The sequence below is a fragment of the Manduca sexta genome, chromosome 1 (assembly GCF_014839805.1).
Source record: "Manduca sexta isolate Smith_Timp_Sample1 chromosome 1, JHU_Msex_v1.0, whole genome shotgun sequence".
Classification (NCBI taxonomy): Eukaryota; Metazoa; Arthropoda; class Insecta; order Lepidoptera; family Sphingidae; genus Manduca; species Manduca sexta.
This window is the reverse complement of record NC_051115.1, coordinates 4264613-4285255: the sequence shown is the minus strand read 5'-3', so window position 1 is coordinate 4285255 and position 20643 is coordinate 4264613. Positions and strand designations below refer to the sequence as shown.

The 20643-nt window shown below is 37.8% G+C and overlaps 2 protein-coding genes across 3 annotated transcripts; one reads left to right on the top strand and one right to left on the bottom strand.

Annotated features, from left to right (window-relative positions):
• Nucleotides 1-85: 85 nt before the first annotated feature.
• On the top strand, nt 86-5405 carry LOC115452702 (mitochondrial ribosome-associated GTPase 2). The gene is made up of 6 exons (XM_030181294.2): nt 86-414; nt 1039-1165; nt 1635-1762; nt 2701-2887; nt 4062-4148; nt 5049-5405. Exons 1-6 carry the CDS (start codon nt 145-147, stop codon nt 5378-5380), a joined length of 1131 nt encoding a protein of 376 aa, XP_030037154.1. The 5' UTR covers nt 86-144; the 3' UTR covers nt 5381-5405.
• Nucleotides 5406-7363: 1958 nt separating this feature from the next.
• LOC115452696 (zinc finger protein 99) lies at nt 7364-20489 on the bottom strand. Of its 2 annotated transcripts, none has more exons than XM_030181288.2 (11): nt 20234-20489; nt 19814-19942; nt 19168-19368; nt 18574-18780; nt 17915-18045; nt 17498-17594; nt 16129-16244; nt 15647-15758; nt 9347-9448; nt 8706-8837; nt 7364-8412 (listed from the first exon to the last, which is right to left on the bottom strand). In XM_030181288.2, exons 1-11 carry the CDS (start codon nt 20336-20338, stop codon nt 8305-8307), a joined length of 1440 nt encoding a protein of 479 aa, XP_030037148.1. In that variant the 5' UTR covers nt 20339-20489; the 3' UTR covers nt 7364-8304. The 2 variants fall into 2 exon arrangements, with proteins under 2 accessions (XP_030037148.1, XP_030037147.1); XM_030181287.2 differs by having other exon boundaries at nt 19814-19945; nt 20234-20485.
• Between the last annotated feature and the right edge of the window lie 154 nt (nt 20490-20643).

Below are 20643 nucleotides of genomic sequence, written 5' to 3'. Positions count from 1 at the left end.
TTTGGCTGTACATTTAATAATCCTTCGCCATATATCTAAAAAAAAACAAGTAATGCTAATAATCCCAACATTTTCGAATTTCGCCACGGAACATAATTCTATTTTGACAACCAAAAATGTCAACATAACCTTACAATCACAAAAATGCATATAATAAACACAATAAAGAGACTTTGCATAACATCAAAATGCCAAATCATTCGCCATTCATCAGAATATACGCCTAAAGCGTTACGGAGTCTTAAAGCGAAGTCGACACGAAACAATGTTCAGTATTACGTAGACGCCTGTAGAGTGCGAGCCGTTGGAGGTAATGGAGGCGATGGATGCATTTCCTTCCTCAGTGCGTGGTGTAAGGACCACGCCGGGCCGAACGGAGGCGACGGCGGGAACGGCGGACATGTTATTTTTCAGGTATGACCTATTTTAATTATTTAACATCAGTGCTGTAATATATACTGTCCCACTGCAGGGCCTCCTCTACTATTGAGAGAGATTAGACCTTAGTCCACCACGCTGTAGTGCGGGTTGGCAGATTTTACATACCCTCAGAATTTCTATAGAGAACTCAGGTATGCAGGTTTCCTCACAATATTCTCCTTCACCGTTAAAGCAAGTAACACAGCACAAAAAATACACACATAACTTTTAGAATACTCTATTTTACATCTTGGTAATTTGCTCTACATTTTTCTTTTTTCTCCAAATATTGGTACATAATATGCATGTTTCAGTGAGAAATAAATGACTACTTTTTCATAATTACTAGTGCTTTGGCTTCATAACAGCAAATATGAATATTTGCGAGTTTACAAACATTTGTCTCAGTGGATGGAATTTATTTAAAACTTAGTGACCTGGCGAAACGTAAAACAAGGCTGATATTATTTATTATAATCACTTCTAACTATAACCATATTTATACTCTGATATATATTCATAACAAATACTAAATTAGCAATTACTCTCTACAAATTATTCAATCAACCGATTCAACCACATGGATTGCAGCCTGAATATACCCTTATATGTTGACAGGCCACACACACAGTGAAAGGCTTGAACCACTGCAAGACAGTGGTGATCGCAAAGCATGGAGAGAGAGGGTTCGATAAGGACTGCAACGGGAAGAACGCACAGCATATCATCATACCTGTGCCTTTAGGTGACTATATTTTCCTATATCCTGCCATAACAGGGTGATTGACTTTTATAAAAATATTTATCAAAAAAGTAATGCAATCACTACATAGTATAAAACAAAGTCGCTTTCTCTGTCCCTATGTGTACGTACGTGTAAAACTACGCCACGGATTTTGATGCGGTTTTTTTTAATAGATAGAGTGATTCAAGAGGAAGGTTTATATAATAACATTCATTAAATAGTGGAGAAATATTGCACCCGTGCGAAGCCGGAGCGGGTCGCTAGTAATCAATAAGTTACTAATGGACATAACTAGACTTAACATATGTCTCAGCACGGCGAGCGCAGTGGAATACCAAATACTTTGTAATTGGTGTTGGTGTTTCTACTGTTTATGGTTCGTATCGCTTACCATACGGCGAATATCAAGCTCGTCTCGTCATACAAAGCAATAAAACCCTGTCGCAAATTTATACCATTCCCATCCCAGGTACAATAGTAAAGGACGACAATGGAACGGTGGTCGGAGACCTCAGCACGGAAGGCATGATGTTCGTCGCGGCGAGGGGCGGCGCGGGGGGCAGGGGCAACAAGTTCTTCCTCACAGACACAGAGCAGGTCAGTGACTAAGTATTACGTCTGACTTAAGATATTAAGACTGAAGTATTACGTCATGAAACCTTTAGGACCAACCAGAAACTCGATAGTTTCCAATTGGACTAGTTGACTGATATCACAGGAGATGTCCAAAAACTGTTTTTATTCGACAAAAATTTTAACAAATACAATAGGCTAGTTGAAGACTTTTTTTAAATACATTTATCAAAAATTCATCTATCGAAAAAAGGATTTTCAAAATCCATGCAATGATGAAAAAGTTATAAGGTTTTGAAATTTGGTGAAAAGGGATGCCGACAAATCACAGTAATAGTGAAATGTGACGTCACAGTGTCATGCCATAACGCTGCGTGAGTGAGAAAAGGACAGCGCGAAAGCCCCACCACATCATCACTTTTGCTCACAATATTTCGAATATAACTGCTTGTTTTTTCAACCAATTTTGATGTCGATTTCACAGAATTTCTTTTTCATATTTTCTATTACGTATAAAATAATAAACTAAAATCAAACTTAGTTCTCTACTAAAATTCTGAACTTCCTTAAAAAACTAGATTACGAATCTACAGAACATATCCTGAGCTTGGTCATAAATAGGTACCATTTAGAAACTGATTTAAAATTCTGTCCCACTTTGTGATTACAATTTTATTTCTTGCACAATAAGTTCGTACATTGTTTTATGTTACAATTAGTTTTTTTTTTAGTTGCGTTTATTTTTCCTTTCGTCCTAAGTCTCAGTTCAGTTAACTCTGTCGCTGGTAGCCCAAAATACAAGGTTTGCCTAGTTTGGGTACCTGGAAATTCTAGTTTTAAGGATGTCATACTTTTATATAAATTTATTTTAAGTACAATTAAGCTGTAAGTATGTTTTTCAATAAACAATTTCATTTCATAGAAATCTACCCTATTGGTTTTTCAAATATATTATGCTGCAGGCGCCAGACATAGCGGAGTTTGGAGCAGAGGGCGAGAGCAACACGTACACGCTGGAGGTCCGCTCGCTGGCCCACATCGGCCTCCTCGGGTTCCCCAACGCCGGGAAGAGCACTCTCCTGCGGGCGCTGACGCGGGCCAGACCTACCGTCGCTCCGTACCCATTCACCACCCTCAAGCCCCATATAGGTAAGTATATAAAGCGTTTCTAGTATTAGTGGCCTTAGCCTAGTTGAAAAAGGGGGGCCTACGGGTTGTAGAGACAAATGTCCACAGGTCCAAAAACCACCTCTGAGTTTTCTGAAGTTATGTGTGTATTCTTTGGGAATTATCGCTTGCTTTGACGGTGAAGGAAAACATTGTGAGGAAACCTGCATACCTGAGCAGTTCTCTATAGGAATGAGGGTGTGTGAAGTCTGCCTGCTCTACAGTGTGGTGGACTAAGGCCTAATCCCTCTCAGTAGTACAGGAGACCCGTGCAGCAGCAGGACAGTATATAATACAGGGCTGATATTATTATTATAAATATATCTTTTAATATGGACACAACAAAAGTATTTGGGTTTTTCTGCTCAGTATCAGCCCGGAGTCTGAAATTTGTGCCCGATATGGCGATAGGTTCGCCTCCTATCATGGGACAGAACACTTGGCAAAAAGTGGGTGCCCTGGTTGCGCCTCTGCATAACTCTTCGGGGATAAATGCGTGATGTTGTGTGTGTGCTAAGTGACTCCACTACACCTTATGGTAAATGGAATGGGGTCCAATAGAATGTCGACTGACGAGAGATGATTACCCCTCAGTCGACACAATCATGCCTGTTGGAACCGGATACACAGGCTGATCCGGGCGGATACTATCTGACCATCTAATAAGTTATTAATATAATTTAATGCAACATCCCAGTAAGTCCTTGAAAACGAACACCGTTTAAGCTTCGGTTTAATCTAATGGTTTTATGTGTAAAATAAATAATTTTAGAAGATACAACCATGACATAGATTTTATTAATTCATGAAGCATCGAAATGTTTGCCGGCAAACATGACAGCTACATGACATTTACGTGTGTCACGGGAATATAACCTTATATACTACATAATAAGGTTATTTTTCCGTGACCCGCGTAATGTAAGAAGTATGACAAACATTTTTTACAGTCCATTTTTATTAAATAATATATATCGTAATTCGATGTCAAGCAGCCAGTACGTCATTTTCGGTTTAAAAAGTTTTTATTAATATATTATGGCTGCAACAAACACATTTTTTTTTTTATCAGGGTTCCAAAACCAGGACTTGCTGTTCCACTGCCATTCTGAGACATTCGTAAAATAGATATATAAAAGTAGTGTTTTGTCTCCAGGCATGGTGCCGTACGACGACTATGAACAGGTAGCGATAGCCGACCTGCCGGGTTTGATTCCCGGCTCGCACAAGAACTATGGACTCGGTGAGTTATTATATTATTAAAAACTTCTTTAACGCCGGACGTCACAGTGGTCCATTTACAGTTTCCATACATTTAAATTATTATTTGAATACCGCCATTTTTAATCCAATATGGCGGACGTCACACAACACCGATATATAGATTTGTTTATCTCTGTGATAGTTGTATCAAATGAAAGGGCTTGATGAGCAAAACACAATAATTAGTAAAGTGACGTCATTCTAAATCTAATTTGATAATCTACTTTTTGTGAAAGAAGTAAAGCCTTAGAAAAAATTCAATACCTTAAAATGGTTGAAAAATGTTAAAAACATTTCCTCTTATTCATAGACGTTATTTATCTAAGGACGGAGCATTGCTGTGATAACAAGTATGTTTCTCAGCTTTGTTCATGTGACAGCCAACTAGATGCAAGTTGTATCTCAATATTAGCCAATCACAACGGCCCTATGTCTACGCACTGCGAAGGCTGCCATGCCGTCAGCACTGAGAAACAGACTTGTTATCACAATGCTCCGTCCTTAGATAAATAACGTCTATGAATAAGGGGTTAAGTTTATGATAAAAAAAAATTAGACTAAAAATAATTTTAAATACAATTTATACATATTATAAAACAAAGTCCCCATTTCTGTCTGTCTGTATGTTATCGATTTTCTCGAAACCTACTGAACGAATTTTTATTAAATTTGGTATGGAGATATTCTTAGACCCTGGGAAGATTAAAGGCTACTTACTATCCCGGGAAAAACCTCCACGCGGGCGGAGACGCGAGCTAAAATATAGCTAGTATTTAATAAAATAGTGAAACAGTTTTAATGTTTTGGGTAAAAATAATTATAGCACATATCTTGTTCGAAATAATACCTTTACAAATACACAACTAAATTGCTTTTTCAGGTATCCAATTCCTACAACACATAGAACGGTGTAGAGGTCTGATATTCCTTCTAGACGGGACCTCAGACCCCCAATTGCAATATGACACTTTGTGCCATGAAATAACTCAGTACAACTCTGCATTAAAGGCTAGACCTAACTGTGTAGTGGTGAACAAAATAGACACTGAAGAAGGGAAAAGAAGTTTCGAGAAGTTAAAGAAGAAGATGCGCGTTTTGGGCATCTCGGCGAAGACTGGGGTCAATTTAAGAGAGCTTTTGACTGTTGTTAGGGATATGTATGATAAGTATGAGGCGAAAGAGCAGGGGGCGGGGTGTAATAATAATGTATAGTAGTTAATAAATAATAATAATATCAGTCCTGTATTTATACTGTCCCACTGCTGCACGGGCCTCCTCTACTACTGAGAGGGATTAGGCCTTAGTCCACCACGCTGTAGTGCGGGTAGACTTCACACACCTTCGAAATTCCTATAGAGAACTTCTCAGATGTGCAGGTTTCCTCACGATGTTTTCCTTCACCGTTAAAGCGAACGATAAATTCACAAAGAATACACACATGATTTTTTAGAAAAGTCAGAGGTGTGTTTGGGATTTGAACCTGCGGACATTCGTCTCGGCAGTCCGTTTCACACCCAACTAGGCTATCGCTGCTTAGTTAATAAATATTTAAAGTTTAATTTTTTTTTTCTATTTTTTTACGAGACTGAGTCATTTTTGACTATGTCAGTCTCATGATACAACCTGTATTGAATACTTACCCCCTTATTCATAAACGTTTTTTATCTAAGGACGGAGTAAAGCTGTGATAACAAGCCTGTTTCTCAGTGCCCAACGGCACTGAGAAACAGACATAGGGCCGTTGTGATTGGTTATTATTGTTGTATTTCAATATTAGCCAATCACAACGGCCCTACGTCTACGCACTGCGAAGACTGCTATGCCGTCAGCACTGAGAAACAGACTTGTTATCACAGCCTTACTCGGTCGTTCGATAAAAAACGTCTATGAATAAGGGGGTTAAGGTGGTAGCTCAAGGTCCATTTTCATACATTTTGTTTCGGCTTTAATCTGGGTAACTAAACAAGTATTGGCAAGTAAAGAATTTAAATTCACGTCTAGTTAGTGATTAGTTCTCGCAGTTGAAAGAAAAACGGAACAATAATTAACAATCATGGATATATCGGCCTATAAAATTTAAAATGCCGAAAATTTAAAGGCAGAAATATCCATGATTATTAATTATTTTGACAATTTTCATTCAACTGCGAGAACTAATCACTAACTAGACGTGAATTTAAATTCTTTACTTGCCAATACTTGTTTAGTTACCCAGATTAAAGCCGAAACAAAATGTATGAAAATGGACCTTGAGCTACCACCTTAATGTTTAACTCTTAAGCAGTCTAAGTACATGTAATATTTAAAGTAAATATAAGCTTTGTTTTGATAAAAAATACCTAGAAAGAACGCGCTGTGCTTATGGTAGCAAATAAAATACTTTTCATGTAACTTCTACATGGAAAGTGCAACACATTACAGCTTTAATATTTGAACGCACAGAAACTGTTGATGGTCTCTCATATGTGAGAGTCCGTCTGGGTAGGTACCACCGCAATGTCTATTTCTGTCAAGCAGTACGTAGTCACTGCTGTAGGTTTGAACATTGTAGCCAGTGTAACTGGACTTAATAACATCTCATGTCTCAGGATGACGAGCGCAGTGGAATACCAGATACTTTGTCATTCAAGATGGTGTTTCTACTGTTTATGGATCGCATTGCTTACCATCAGGCGAACGGGAAGCTCGTCTCTACATTCTAAGTAATAAAACCAGGGCACTTACATTTCGCCAAGTGTGTTCCGTCCCATGATAGGAAGCGAGTCTATCGCCATAACGGTTATAAACTCGACTCCGGGCTGATATTGAGCAGAAAAACCAAAATGTCACTATCCGACCCGGGATTCGAACTCAGAGCGCTGCCGTACCGCACGTACAACTATGCCACCGAGGCAGTCGCGAGCATCACCTAATCTATATATATAAAAAAGAACCCCTATTTCCCTTGGTCACGCCATCACGCGTGAACGGCTGGACCGATAACACAATTTTATTTTGTTGTGTTTGTTATTGTCAGGAGAAGGTTCTTATGAAAGAAAAATTGCGCAGAAAATTATAAAACTTAACGAAAATATTAATTTTATATAACTGTCAATTGTTTGAAATAACTGTCAGCGATTGACAGAATGCGCGCTGCAAATTCATAGTTAAGACGGACAACGTCTGTCGGGTCAGCTAGTAAATAAAAGTCTAAAATATTCCAATACTTTTATTCAGGTGTAAGTACAAATCATATAAAAATACATTTTCATGTAAACCATAGAGCCGAACATTTCTTTTTTCACATACAGCCCAGATAATAGACCTATGATCCAATTTATTTAATATAATAATCACTTTTTAAATTATATATATGTAATCAGATCTTATTTATTGAACAATATTTAGTGATAGCTTTTATAATCATTAAAACAACGGTAATTTTGATTTATTCATAATAATATTTTTTTGTCATTCTGATGATTATGTCTATTCTCACGCTGATGTATTTCTGACGGTCATGTCCTTTTTTCAAGTCTCTGACAATGATGCTCATTTTGACATTGACGATTCATTTGAGATTCTGACGTTAATACTGTTATACTGACATGAATATTGCCATTCTGATATCAATTTTGTAATTTTCAACTATTTGTAATTTTACCGTGATGTGGTCATCCTGATATCGACCACAATATAATTACACACTTTTTTATATATAAGGGCATTAAGTTACCCGACTGCACCTGATAATAAGGAGAAAGGTCCAATAGAATGTCGACTGACGAGACATGATTACCTCTCAGTCGACACAATTATGTTGGAACTGGATATACACAGGCTGATGCAAATGATGACATATATTTCTAATCATTCTTTTAACATTACTTAATTCCCCGAGAATTATGCCAAATTAGGTCTTCGAGGTAACTGACATCGTATCTGACGCTTACGTAACTTCAATTCCCATTTCTGACGGTTACGAAGTATTGACGCCATATTGATCTGACGCTCGTTCGTATACTACTAAACAGTATTTCATTATTGTTGCAATTGTGTTGGTCCAAAAATAAGTCGCAGCCGCAATTTATTACCACTTAACGAAATTATTGTGGTAGTTATCTCTGTATAATACTGTTGGTCGCCGGTCGCTCTCGCTACGCCGGCCCGGGCTCCATGCCCAGCAGTTGTTGCGGCACGAGTGACGGCAGTATCTCGCTGCCGATCTTCTTCACTTTCTTAGTTTTCTTCGGTTGGATTTTCATCTGTTAATAAATTAAATTCATTCTAAAACACAAAACATTTATTCTCACGTCAAATAAACAACAAACAAAATAAAGAAATTATTAAAACAAAAGAAATATCACACTAATAGTTACATAAAAAAGAATAGTAACAAAACATATGAAATTGTTTTGTACAAAACTAAATTCAAATATAGATTTTTCGTTATAAAAATTATATAGTGTATTTATGTAACAAGAAACATTTTGTGTATGTATGTGTGTGTTTGTGTGCGTGTTTTGTGTGTTTGTATGTGTGAGTAGTGCGTGAGTACCTTGTAGTGCACCTCGCGGACGTGTCGGTAGAGGCTGGAGTACCAGCCGAAGGCGGCGCTGCACTGCGTGCACTGGTACGGAGTCTCGCTCGTGTGCATCGCCACTATGTGGTACTTCAGCTTCGCCGCGTTCTGTAATACAGGGGCGTGACGACATATGGTGAGATATGGAACTGTGAGGAATAGCGAAATATACTAACCACCTTATTCATAGACGTTATTTATCTAAGGACGGAGCATTGCTGTGATAACAAGTCTGTTTCTCAGTGCTGACGGCAGCCTTCGCAGTGCGTAGACATAGGGCCGTTGTGATTGGCTAATATTGAGATACACGTTGAACCTAGTTGGCTGTCAGATAAACAAAGCTGAACAAACAGCAAGCTGTCAGATAGACTAAGCTGAGAAACAGACTTGTGATTTGTAAATAGGCCGTATAGGCCGCGGCCTATGGGCGGCAGATATCAGAGGACGTTCACTCGATTTAATTAATCAATAGTTTATTAAACTTTAGTGCCTTCCATAATATAAACAAATAGAAAATTATTAAGTATGTTAGAAACCTAACTACATGTGGCTGCGGAAATAAAGTGTCCAACACTCATAAAACATATAAATCCGGCTCGTCTGAGAGTCTTGCTCACCTGGTAAGACTTGCCGCAGACGTGGCACAGGTTGTCCTTCTTCTCCTTGTTGCGGTGCACGTTCTGCATGTGCACGTACAGAGACGTGTGGCACTTGAACGGCTGCGAACATGATTAGTTATAGTACACCAACAGCTTACACATCAGTGGCAAAGGGTGAAATTTTTCAAAATTTAATTCGAGGGTCGAGAGTCCGATGGACGAGGGCGGCCCAGAACCGGTCCCTGTGGCGCTCAATGGAGGTCTATGTCCAGCAGTGGACGATTCCCGGCTGAAATGATGATGACGATGAACTCGAGGCAAAAATAAAATTGCCTTAGTTAACATATCGTTGCCAATTTAACAGACAATAAAAACTAAGACAATCGGAAATCAACCTAAAAGGAAAGCCAGTAGGAATCAGATTGTATTGACACTTAACTGTTTCACATCAAACATACATGAAATTGGAGATAATGATACGATGGTACAAACATGCTATTACAGACACGGTTACCCTAAACTTACCGCTCAGTCCCCCCCCCCCCCCCACTAGAGCTGGGGGGAAGTAATAAAAAAAGTTAGATATACACAGCATTGACAACATAAAAATAACATTAAGATACTGCGTTATTGTTAATATTACTATTATTGTTTTTTTTTTTTTTTTTTTCTCTTTATTTATTGGGGGTTTTGTCATAATTGACGATGTCACCCCCGTAAAAGCAGTATACAAAATTCTTACATGAACCATAAGCTACACCAACTTACAAGCTACACGATATACCAATTACATTATATTAGAGATTCTACTACGCATACAAGCGAGATACATTTTGCACAGTTTACTTGCATTTTCAGATTTTGGAAGACTCAAAAAGCTGTTACATAGGCCCACATTTAAATCGTTGGAAAACCATAATTCTCGGCGGTGAGTTTCATTTTGGATACATTCCGTCAAAACATGGATAACATCCTCTATGGTTCCACATTGAGAACAAGCCGGGGAATCAGTTTTCCTCATTAAGAATAAAAACTTGTTTGTAGGAATATGTCCAGAACGCAATCTCATTAACGTCACCACTTGTAGTCTATTCATTTCACCGTCTTCGAACCAAGGGTAACGTAGAGGTTCACACTGTATGGTCCTGTACCAAATTCCTTTGGACTCTGATTTATTATAGAAATATTCACGCCAAGAGTTTCTACACATTTCTTTCACTGTGAATATCATATCTGTGTAAAGTGGTAAATACGTATAGGGTATCCCATGACTACATGCTTGTTTGGCAGCTAAATCAGCCTCTTCGTTACCCAGGATACCAATATGTGAGGGCATCCATTGGAGAACTATCGTTTTATTTAAAGCACGCAGTTTGCAGATCGAATCTAGAATAGTTAAGGCTATCGGGGAACCTCGAGATGTCGAGGTAACCCGAGCCATGTGTTGAAGGGCGCTTTTGGAATCAGTGATAATTACTATTTCCTCACATGGGACTGATCTGGCATAAGAAAGTGCTTCTGATATTGCTATAAGTTCAATGTACATGATGGGGATGAATGTACATATTTTAAATTTAACGTTACAATTTGCTTGAAGATCATAAAAAGCGGCGCCACAATCATTCTTGTCTCTAGAACCATCTGCAAACAACTTGTAAAATGATTTGAATTTTGTTTCAAGCATATGATTACAAATGTTTTTTAACATACTTGTACTGAAAAATCTTTTAGGTACATCCACCTTGTGGATTGTATGACAAACTATATCCGATATATCAATGTTATTTAACCAGGTATCTAGTGAATATATTTCTAAATTTGGACTAGAATGGATATCAATATCTCTATAACTAATATGTGTTTCTATTAGCAAAGGTTTTTTTTTATTTCTCCAAAAGGTGCCCTCACTTAAACTAGTCAATTTCTCCAAAATATCAGTAGTCACATTTGAACGATAATTTCTTGATTTGAACCAAAATTTCGAAGCAAGGTATTTTCTGCGTATATGTAACGGAGGTAAACATAGCTCGGATTCCATAACATGGATAGGCGTGCTTTTGATAAAGCTTCCTATAATTCTCATTATTTGGTTCTGGATTTTGTCTAAATTATTTAATCGCCTATCAATGCTGTTATCGTAAATATAGCTACAGTAATCTAATCTACTTCGTACTGATGAAACATAAAGTCGGCGAAGATGCTTAGGATGGATTCCCCATTTAGAACTAGCCAAAATTTTAAATATACTTAAAAACTTTAGTGTCTTTTGGTATATTTCTTTGATATGTATATTCCATTTTAGACGATTATCGAGCCAAAACCCTAAATATTTTACACAGTCTACTTGTTGTATGGCGACATTGTTAATCCGACAATTACATTTTACTTTGTTAATTCCCCTACTGAAAATACATATTTTGGTTTTATTATATGATATGCTTAAACCTATTTCTTCTATCGAGGTTTTAAAAATATTTAGTGCATTTTGTATATCAATAATTGATTTCGAGATATTTTCCTGAGATGTATATAAAACAAAATCATCTGCATATTGAGAGATACAGATGTTTGTAATATTGCGCATAATTTTGATAGTAGCTGCATTAAATAATAAGGGCGATAGGGGGTCGCCTTGCGTTATACCAGTACCTGTAGTACGGATTACCGTCCTATCATCATTGCTCTTAATTGTTAAATGTCTAAGATGTAAATATTCCCAGAGATAATTACAAATTAATGAACCTATCCCCAGATTATCCAAATTTCTAAGCATCATTAATAAGTTTACATTATTATAAGCGCTTTCTATGTCAATAAAGCATCCAACAGTTGAATATCCTTTTGAAAATCCAATTTGAGTGCGAGTAACTAATCTAACTAGGTTATCAGCACAAGATCTCATTCTCCTAAAACCCATAGTTTCATCAGAAAAATAATTGTTTTTTTCAAGAAACCATTCAAGTCTGCGGTTTAAGATAATATGAAGAATCTTACACGGACAAGATATAAGTGCAATAGGTCTTAGATTTGAAGCTAAGGAACTATCTTTTCCGGGTTTAGGTACAGGAATGATTTTCACCATTCTCCACTGTTTCGGGACAAATCCATACGTAAGAAATCTATTGTATAAGGAAACGAGTAATATCATACCATTTTCTGGTAAATTATTGAGCATAGAGTAAGTGATACCGTCATCACCAGGTGCTGTGTCTTTCTTCTTAATGGAATTGCGTAATTCCTGAAGAGAAACCGGACCAGTTAATTGTGTATTTTCTGATAAAAATATGGGTCTTGCCGGAGATACATAATCTGGGGATATGCCATGTAGTAATAATTCTGCTTCTTTAAAATCTATATTTAGTCTTGGTGATCTGAATCCTTTAAGCCATTTCATGCGTTTAAACATTTCACCCGAAGTAATGGACCCATCTATTTTGTCGCAAAAGGATTGCCAAGATTTGATTTTTGCATTGCGAATAGTTCTTTGAGCACACGCTATTTTACTTTGGAGAAAACTCAAATTATCAGGAGTAGGATTTTTTCGAAATTTTGCCAAAGCTATTCGCCTTTCTGCTACTGCCTTGGAATTTTTTCATTCCAATATGGTTTTGGAATAAACTTTTGCTGTCGAATCGGATCGTTACATATTTTAGCGAAAGGAATAGATTCATCGGCCACCTCATTTATAACATCTATAAATAAATTGTATGCTGTTTGATGATCGTCGGGTAAAAGTATTTCTGAAAATTTAGTGTTTAATTTATTTTTATAATTTATCCAATTGGCTTTTCTAAAATCCCTGCGTCTTATATTAGGAGAAGTATGCTTAAAATAATCTATAGAAATTTTAATTATCAAATGGTCACTTCCAAGATTTTCGTTAAGGACTTTCCAACTAAATTGAATTGCTGTATTTGAAGACACAGCAGTCAAATCAGGCGCCGATTTCTGAATGCATCCATCTACCAACTTAATGCGAGTAGGTGAACCATCATTTAATATGATAAAATTATTTTCGAAGGCTGAATCTAAAATCTGTGTCCCTCTAAGGTCTGTTCTGGAAGACCAATTACAATGATGTCCGTTCAAGTCACCTGCTAATAAGGTATTTTGATTGGATAAGGAAAAAATTTGATCCCAATCACTTTTAGAAGTTCTTACTGAAAAAGGACAGTAAGCAGTAACTATATTCTGAACGAATTTACAATTAAGAATTTTAATATGGATAACTTGAATCTGAGGATTTGATATATTGACACTATTCTGTAGGGCTTTTATTGACCAATGGGTAAGTATTGCCACTCCGCCATACCCGTCTTGACGATCAGCTCTAAAAGTATTATAACCATTTATTTGAAATCTGCTCCCTGGATCAAACCAAGTTTCATTAACGATAGCTATGTGAATTTTTTCTTGATGCAAAAGGCACTCAAATTCTGAGAATTTAGGACGAAGGCTTTGCGCATTCCATTGAAGGATATTAACTATTATATGTTTACTGTTGTATGAATCCATTGTTTGAAAAAGTCCATGAATGGCCATTCAGATGTGTAATGCATCACAAAAGATAATAAGCACTCTAATATAATTTTACCGAAACTTTTGATATTTTCTTCCCAAGTATTCTCACTACATAATAAATTCTCTTTTAAACGCTTGAATAGAGTGTGCCAAAAACTTCAATTGTCCTTTTTTTTTCGCTCTTCTTCTGCGGAAAGCTGGTCTTGTTGGCGGTTTTCATTGTCGGTCTCCGAGGTCATTTCACAATATATCATATCGCATTCTTGAGTATAAGTGTTTTTAGATCTTTTGTTATCTTTCTTGCTTACTTTTTTTGAACAATTGGGTTTTGAATAAGATCTATCTTCTTCTGTATTTTGACTATTATTTCTAGCTACCTCAACATATGTTTTTTTATTATGTAAGCTATAATTATTGTCCAAATTTTCTGGAATAATCGGGGTTGGATTATAATCGGAGGTACTAGGGGCAACATATAAGTATAGTGCTTTTTTGTAGGAGCAATTAAACTCGGACATTAACTCACGTAATTTTTTCTCCTTAATGTATATTGGACATGTGCGTGATAATGCCATGTGATTTCCAGCACAGTTGTTACATTTAAATGAGGTAACGTCGCAGTTGGGGTGATTGCCTCCACATTTCGGGCAAATAATCCTATGTGAAGGGCATGTTTTGATAGTATGACCATATCTCCAACATTGTGAACACTGGGTAACTGGAAAAACATATGGAGAGATATTTATTCTAGTGTCGAATAAATATACAAAGGATGGTAGTGACGCTCCTTTAAAACAAATCCGAATCGCTTCCGAAGGTTCCCATCTGCCGTGTTCACTATTTCGGCGCTTCAGTCTTCTAACATTGATTATAGTATTTTCACTTGTTAAAGCTTGGAGAATTTCTTCGTCAGATAAATCCAGGTCAATGTCTTTCATAACTGCGTAAGAATAATTTGTTTCTAGGGTTTTTTGGCACTTGTAGCCGTTCGCTTTAAAGTACTCAGAATTTAGTAGTTCTTCTGCACTTTGATCGTTGCAAAATTGTATCAATACTTTATAAGAATTAATGTACTTAATTTTATTTATGTCCTTAATTTTTTCGTTCTGCAAAATTTTGGCTAATCCAAACTGTTTCGGAATTTTTTCTTTAGATGTAATACTTATTTCAACCTTATCTTCTGGAATTCTGATATTATCATCAAAGTCGCAAGCTCTAGCAAATCGTTTACCTCTTCTCGTAACTGTAGTCCACATCTCGCTATCATCCATATTCCTGGTCCGCTTAGAAGGTCTTTCCGTAATTACTTCATTGCATGTCGTCTCACTATAAATATTCACATCCTCTAACTCGTTAAAAAAATCGGATTCATTTTGCTCACTATTAGCCATTAACATAAATCAACACTATTAAATTCATGTTAATAAAAACAATTTAGAGTAATAAACAAACTATAATCGTGCGAAGCGAGCGGTGCGCAAAACCGGTTCCGATAAGAACAATAACTGCGTCTTATAACAACGACCGCTCCAGCGCAACTCCTCTACTATTATTGTTATGCAGCTGATATCAACATACAACCACAATCTCGATCTCAGAAAAATAATACAGAAATATTGTAATGGAATATTTCGTAAAAATTGCTTCATTGATTCGTCAAAAGAGGAGGAATATGTAACTAAACTAGGGTAATCTTAATCTATATTGGTCACATACAGTAAACCACTCAACTGTATAATGTCTACGGTTACTGATACTATCTCATATTTGTAGAAGCTACTGAGAGCAGTACATCACCTTGTTGCAGAGCTGGCATCGGAACTTGATCTTCTTGAGGTGTTCCCAGTCGATGTGGTCCCGGAGTCGAGTCTTGTTCACGAACTTCTTGCCGCACTCGTTGCACATGAAACTAAAATCCATATTGTCGCTTGGTAAAGAGGAGATGTGTGGATTGTGAGGTGGGGTTGTCTTTGAAGTTATTTTGACTTTTTGTTACTGGATATTGAAACTTAGATCATTCAAAGTTTAAATATTTTCATTTTTATATTTTGTCATTGAAAATTAGGAGTTTTGTCATTCAAACTTGGATATTTTGTCATTGAAAATTTTATTTTGTTTTTGCATTAAAAATTAGGATTCTTTGTCATTCGTATAAAAAAAAATTACTGGCAATTTTAACTTTTGTCACTAAACATAAGACTTTAAGCTATAATTGCTGGAAATTTCGACTTATCTGCAAAATAGTACTTGTGTGGTAATTTCACCGTGTTCTCACTCACCTGAACTCGCTCTCGGTGACATGTTGTCGCGACACGCGCAGGTGTTGTCTGTACGTGGCGACGGACGCGAACCGTTTGTCGCACGTCTCGCAGTACAGCTCGCCCGAGTCGCGCGCCTGCGCACGCGCATGCACATTACAAACATGTACAGGGAGCGTTATACCAGCTTCAAAAAAATCGCACAATTGCGTCGACTGACGAAAAAATTTTCAAACAAACACTTTATACCCGAAAGGGATGGATAGAAATCAGGGAACATCAGTCTGTCTTTATTGGAATGTAGACATATACCTTCTGAAACCAAACTTCATGCTGCACCATGGTCTGTCAAAATTACGTCTTCTTTTGTAACTGTTTCTATCATTGTATAATAATATCAGCCCTGTATTATATACTGTCCCACTGCTGCACGGGCCTCCTCTACTACTGAGAGGGATTAGGCCTTAGTCCACCACGCTGGCCTAGTGCGGATTGGTAGACTTCACACACCTTCGAAATTCCTATAGAGGAACTTCTCAGATGTGCAGGTTTCCTCACGATGTTTTCCTTCACCGTTAAAGCGAACGATAAATTCACAAAGAATACACACATGATTTTTTAGAAAAGTCAGAGGTGTGTGCCCTTGGGATTTGAACCTGCGGACATTCGTCTCGGCAGACCGTTCCACACCCAACTAGGCTATCGCCGCTTTTTTTTTTATCTATCATTGTAACTAGCAATTATTACAAATCGTATTTATTTATTACAACAGTCTTTATCCAATATGGCGTTATTGGCCGACGGGGCAAGAAGGTTCTGGAGGCCATGAACTGACAAGGGCAGTGTCGGACGTTCACCCACGAGGAGGACAGATGACCTCATAATAATCGCAGTAGGTCGCTGGATGCGGGCTTACAATAGACCAATCTAGACATCTTTGGAACAGGCCCATATTTAGCAGACATTCTGTGGCTGATGATGATGATGATGTTTCATATCTTTTGAAATATTATTGAGTGATAGCCTAGTTGGGAGTGGAACGGACAGCCGAGACGAATTTCCGCAGGTTCAAAACCCAAACACACATGACTTTTCTAAAGTTAGTGCGTATTTGTGAACTATCGCTTGCTCTAAAGATGAAGGAAAACATCGTGATTAAACCTGCATACCTGAGTTCTTTATAGGAATAAGGGTGTGTGAAGTTTACCCGCACTACAGCGTGGTGGACTAAGGCCTAATCCCTCTCAGTAGGAAAGGAGGTCCGAGCAGCAGTGAGAGAGTATATAATACAGGGCTGATATTACTCTAAGAGATCCTTGGGGAGGCCTATGTTCAGCAGTGGACTTCCTGTGGCTGAGATGATGATGATGATTACTCTAAACTGTCGTACCTTGTGACTGCGCATGTGCCGTCCGAGGTTCGACTTCCACTGGTACACTTTCCCGCAGCGCGGACACGGATACCGGTTCTGGCCTTTGTGGAGGACACTGCGGGGAGGAAGCACTGTTAGTAATGTTATAACAAATGTGTTATATCTAATGACTGACAATTCTGCCGACCCATCGCACCACGGGACCTTGAACCACTGAGACAGCACGCAATGACATGGCCCAGTTGCGGAATTGCTGCCACCGCTTCGTCGCTACCTAGTTAGAATTAGTTTTAGATAATTTTGCAACAATTGAAGTTATAATTAATATCATAAGAACAATTTCGGTTTTTTTTTAGAACTCCAGGCGTCGTTCTTATAATTAATGTAATACAATTGACGTATATTCTATAGGTATAAAAAATAATGAACACTCACTTGAGATGGTATCTGTAGGTCTTCCTGGAGCTAAACATCTTGCCGCACTCCACACACTGCGGCTTCTCGGGCAGCTCCTCCTTGCTCGCCGGCTTGCGCGTCGACACCAAGCCGTTGGGCTTCGCGACCGGCTACAATAAACAGGAAATTATTTAAAAGCCTAAATTCGTCAGCTAATCGGTTTCGAATAAAAGGATATGTCGCTGCTTTCAATTAACGATTCCAAATCTTTCTTCTATCAATCGCAAAACAGAAAAAAAAAGTTAAATTCCGCCATAAAGGGTCAAGTAAGTGTGTTCCGGGATCTTTGTATATCCGGTTCTAACAAGCATGATTGTGTCGACTGAGAGGCAATCATCTCTGGTCAGTCGACATTCTATTGGACCCCACTATTATAAATGAGAAAGTTTGTGAGGATGTATGTATGTTTGTTCGTCTTTCACGAAAAAAACTACTGAACGGATTTGGATGAAACTTTACAGTGATATTGGTTATACATCAGAGTAACACATAGGGTATAATTTATAATGATTTTGTGTAATTTGGTTATAATATAACGATATATACCAAGTCGCAAAAAAAATTATCCCAGAAAATTCTTTCACGCGAGCGAAACCGCCAAAGTTAGTACTTTATACATTTAATTACAAAAACCTCACCTCAACAGTCATTTCGTCTTTAACATCCCTCCCATCGCTCTCCGCTTTGATCTCCTCCTCTCTGTCTGACGCGAGCGACTGACGTCCGACGCTGACGTCGCTCGACGCGTCAGACAGCCGACGCTTCCGCTTCTCCACTTTGATCTTATTCTTGAACTTTGATTTCTTACTGTTCTTCAGTTTCTTTTTTGGCTTTTCTTTTTCAGTCTGAAATTAAAAACACAATTAAGCCACCAGAGCTGTAAAATGTAGAATTTAATTCAATGTATTTTTTTTTTATTTGATCCCAGCTATATGTCCCCACTACACCTGATGGTAAGTGGAGTGGGGTCCAGTAGTATGTCGACTGACGAGAGATGATTACCCCTCAGTCGACACAATTATGTTGGAACCGGATATACACAGGCTGATCCCGGAACGCGACACCCGTTGGCAACTATGGCGGATTTTAACACCTTGTGTATGGTCGATATCCAGGCGGATATAAGTAATACCACCAGTAGTTTATAAGTCTGAATACAGCTCCGAGGCATTGACTATTTAATAGACAAACTATTTCTTAAAAATAACTCCTAGACTACCCAAATTTATTACCTGCTCACACTCGCCCTTCCTCTTCCTCCGCGGCCGCTCCAGGTTGTTCACAAACGTCTCCGGCTCGCAGTGTTCCACCTCATGCTCGCTCTTGATCTCCATGTCCTCCGGTGAGGGTTCCCGCTTCACCTCATGTTCAGGGTATGTCACGTTAATGATGTGCTGGATTTGGAGATGGGATTTTAAAGGCTGCGGAGGGCTCTGGAATGAATAGTTTAATTTAAGTTTTCTCTACTAACTCAAATAGAATAAACTTGGATTGATATATAGGATCGCGAACAAACGGCACGCTTGACAGTGGTAACGTGTGACGAAGAAATTTGAGGACGAGAGTAATGTGTTCAAAATTGTATATCCTTCTTTGGGCTTCACTTTGCCTTACGTCAGGTGCAGTGAAGCCACTTTGTTGAGCCCCGATAAAAAATAAATAATAATTGGGTCATTAACTAGGGTTTTTTTGCAGTTACATTGTTGTGAAGTCTGCCTGCAATAGAACAGTGTGGTGGATTAAGGCCTAATCCCTCTCAGTAGCCCAGACTAATACCCAGCAGTGCAATAGTATATAACACAAGGTAAGTGTTCAACAAGGAACCAAACTCTTCAGCTTAATACTATAGTATAGATAATGTTCATAGATACAACTCACCAGCTGCTCGGAGCACTTGACGAGGCAGTTGTATGAGCGCTTCACTTGCCACTTGAACTGGTGGAAGCGGCGCAGCAGGCTCTTACACTCCCAGCACACGCGCACACATATCTGCGACACGTCGTACACCTGCTGATGCAGAGTTATTCGATGAAGTTGTGTTACTTCATCTTACTATTATAAATGGGAATAGGTAAGTACCTATAGGTATAAGTAGGTATACCTTCGTATTTTTTTTATTTCACTCCACTGTACCAAATGTGTATGTTCGTTGTTAAAAAAAAGTATCTTCGTTAAAAAGTTTTCGAAACCCAAACATAATTTAGCAATTAAAAAAACACTATTAACTTTCTTAATATGGAGTAGAGGTTTATTCTAACGATAATGCGAATAATAAACTATAATTTGAAGATAACTCACCGGTATTTCGTTCAAAATTTGCGTGTACAAGTTGTAAAATCCAGTCTCGCCAATAAAGTACAGTTTCCTTCCGTCACAAAGGCAAACCGAACACATTGCCTCCATAATAAACGATTTAAAACCCGCAAAAACTATTGCATATAGTTTTCGTTAGGTTACAAAGTGAATTTAATTTAATTTTTATTGATTTTTTGTAATATTTTCACTGATGCAAGTAGCGTCCTTTGTCAAATTCGTTTGACAATCGTTTGTTGATACTTGCAAAAAAAATGGTGGCATGCGTTTTGTTATTGCAAATGCCTTATAATAAAATCTTTTTGTAGCAAAAGCAGTTTTTTTATATTCTATCTAAGAATATAAAAAAAAACTGAAGAAGAGTTCTAAGAACTAAGAAATAATTCCTCGCAGCT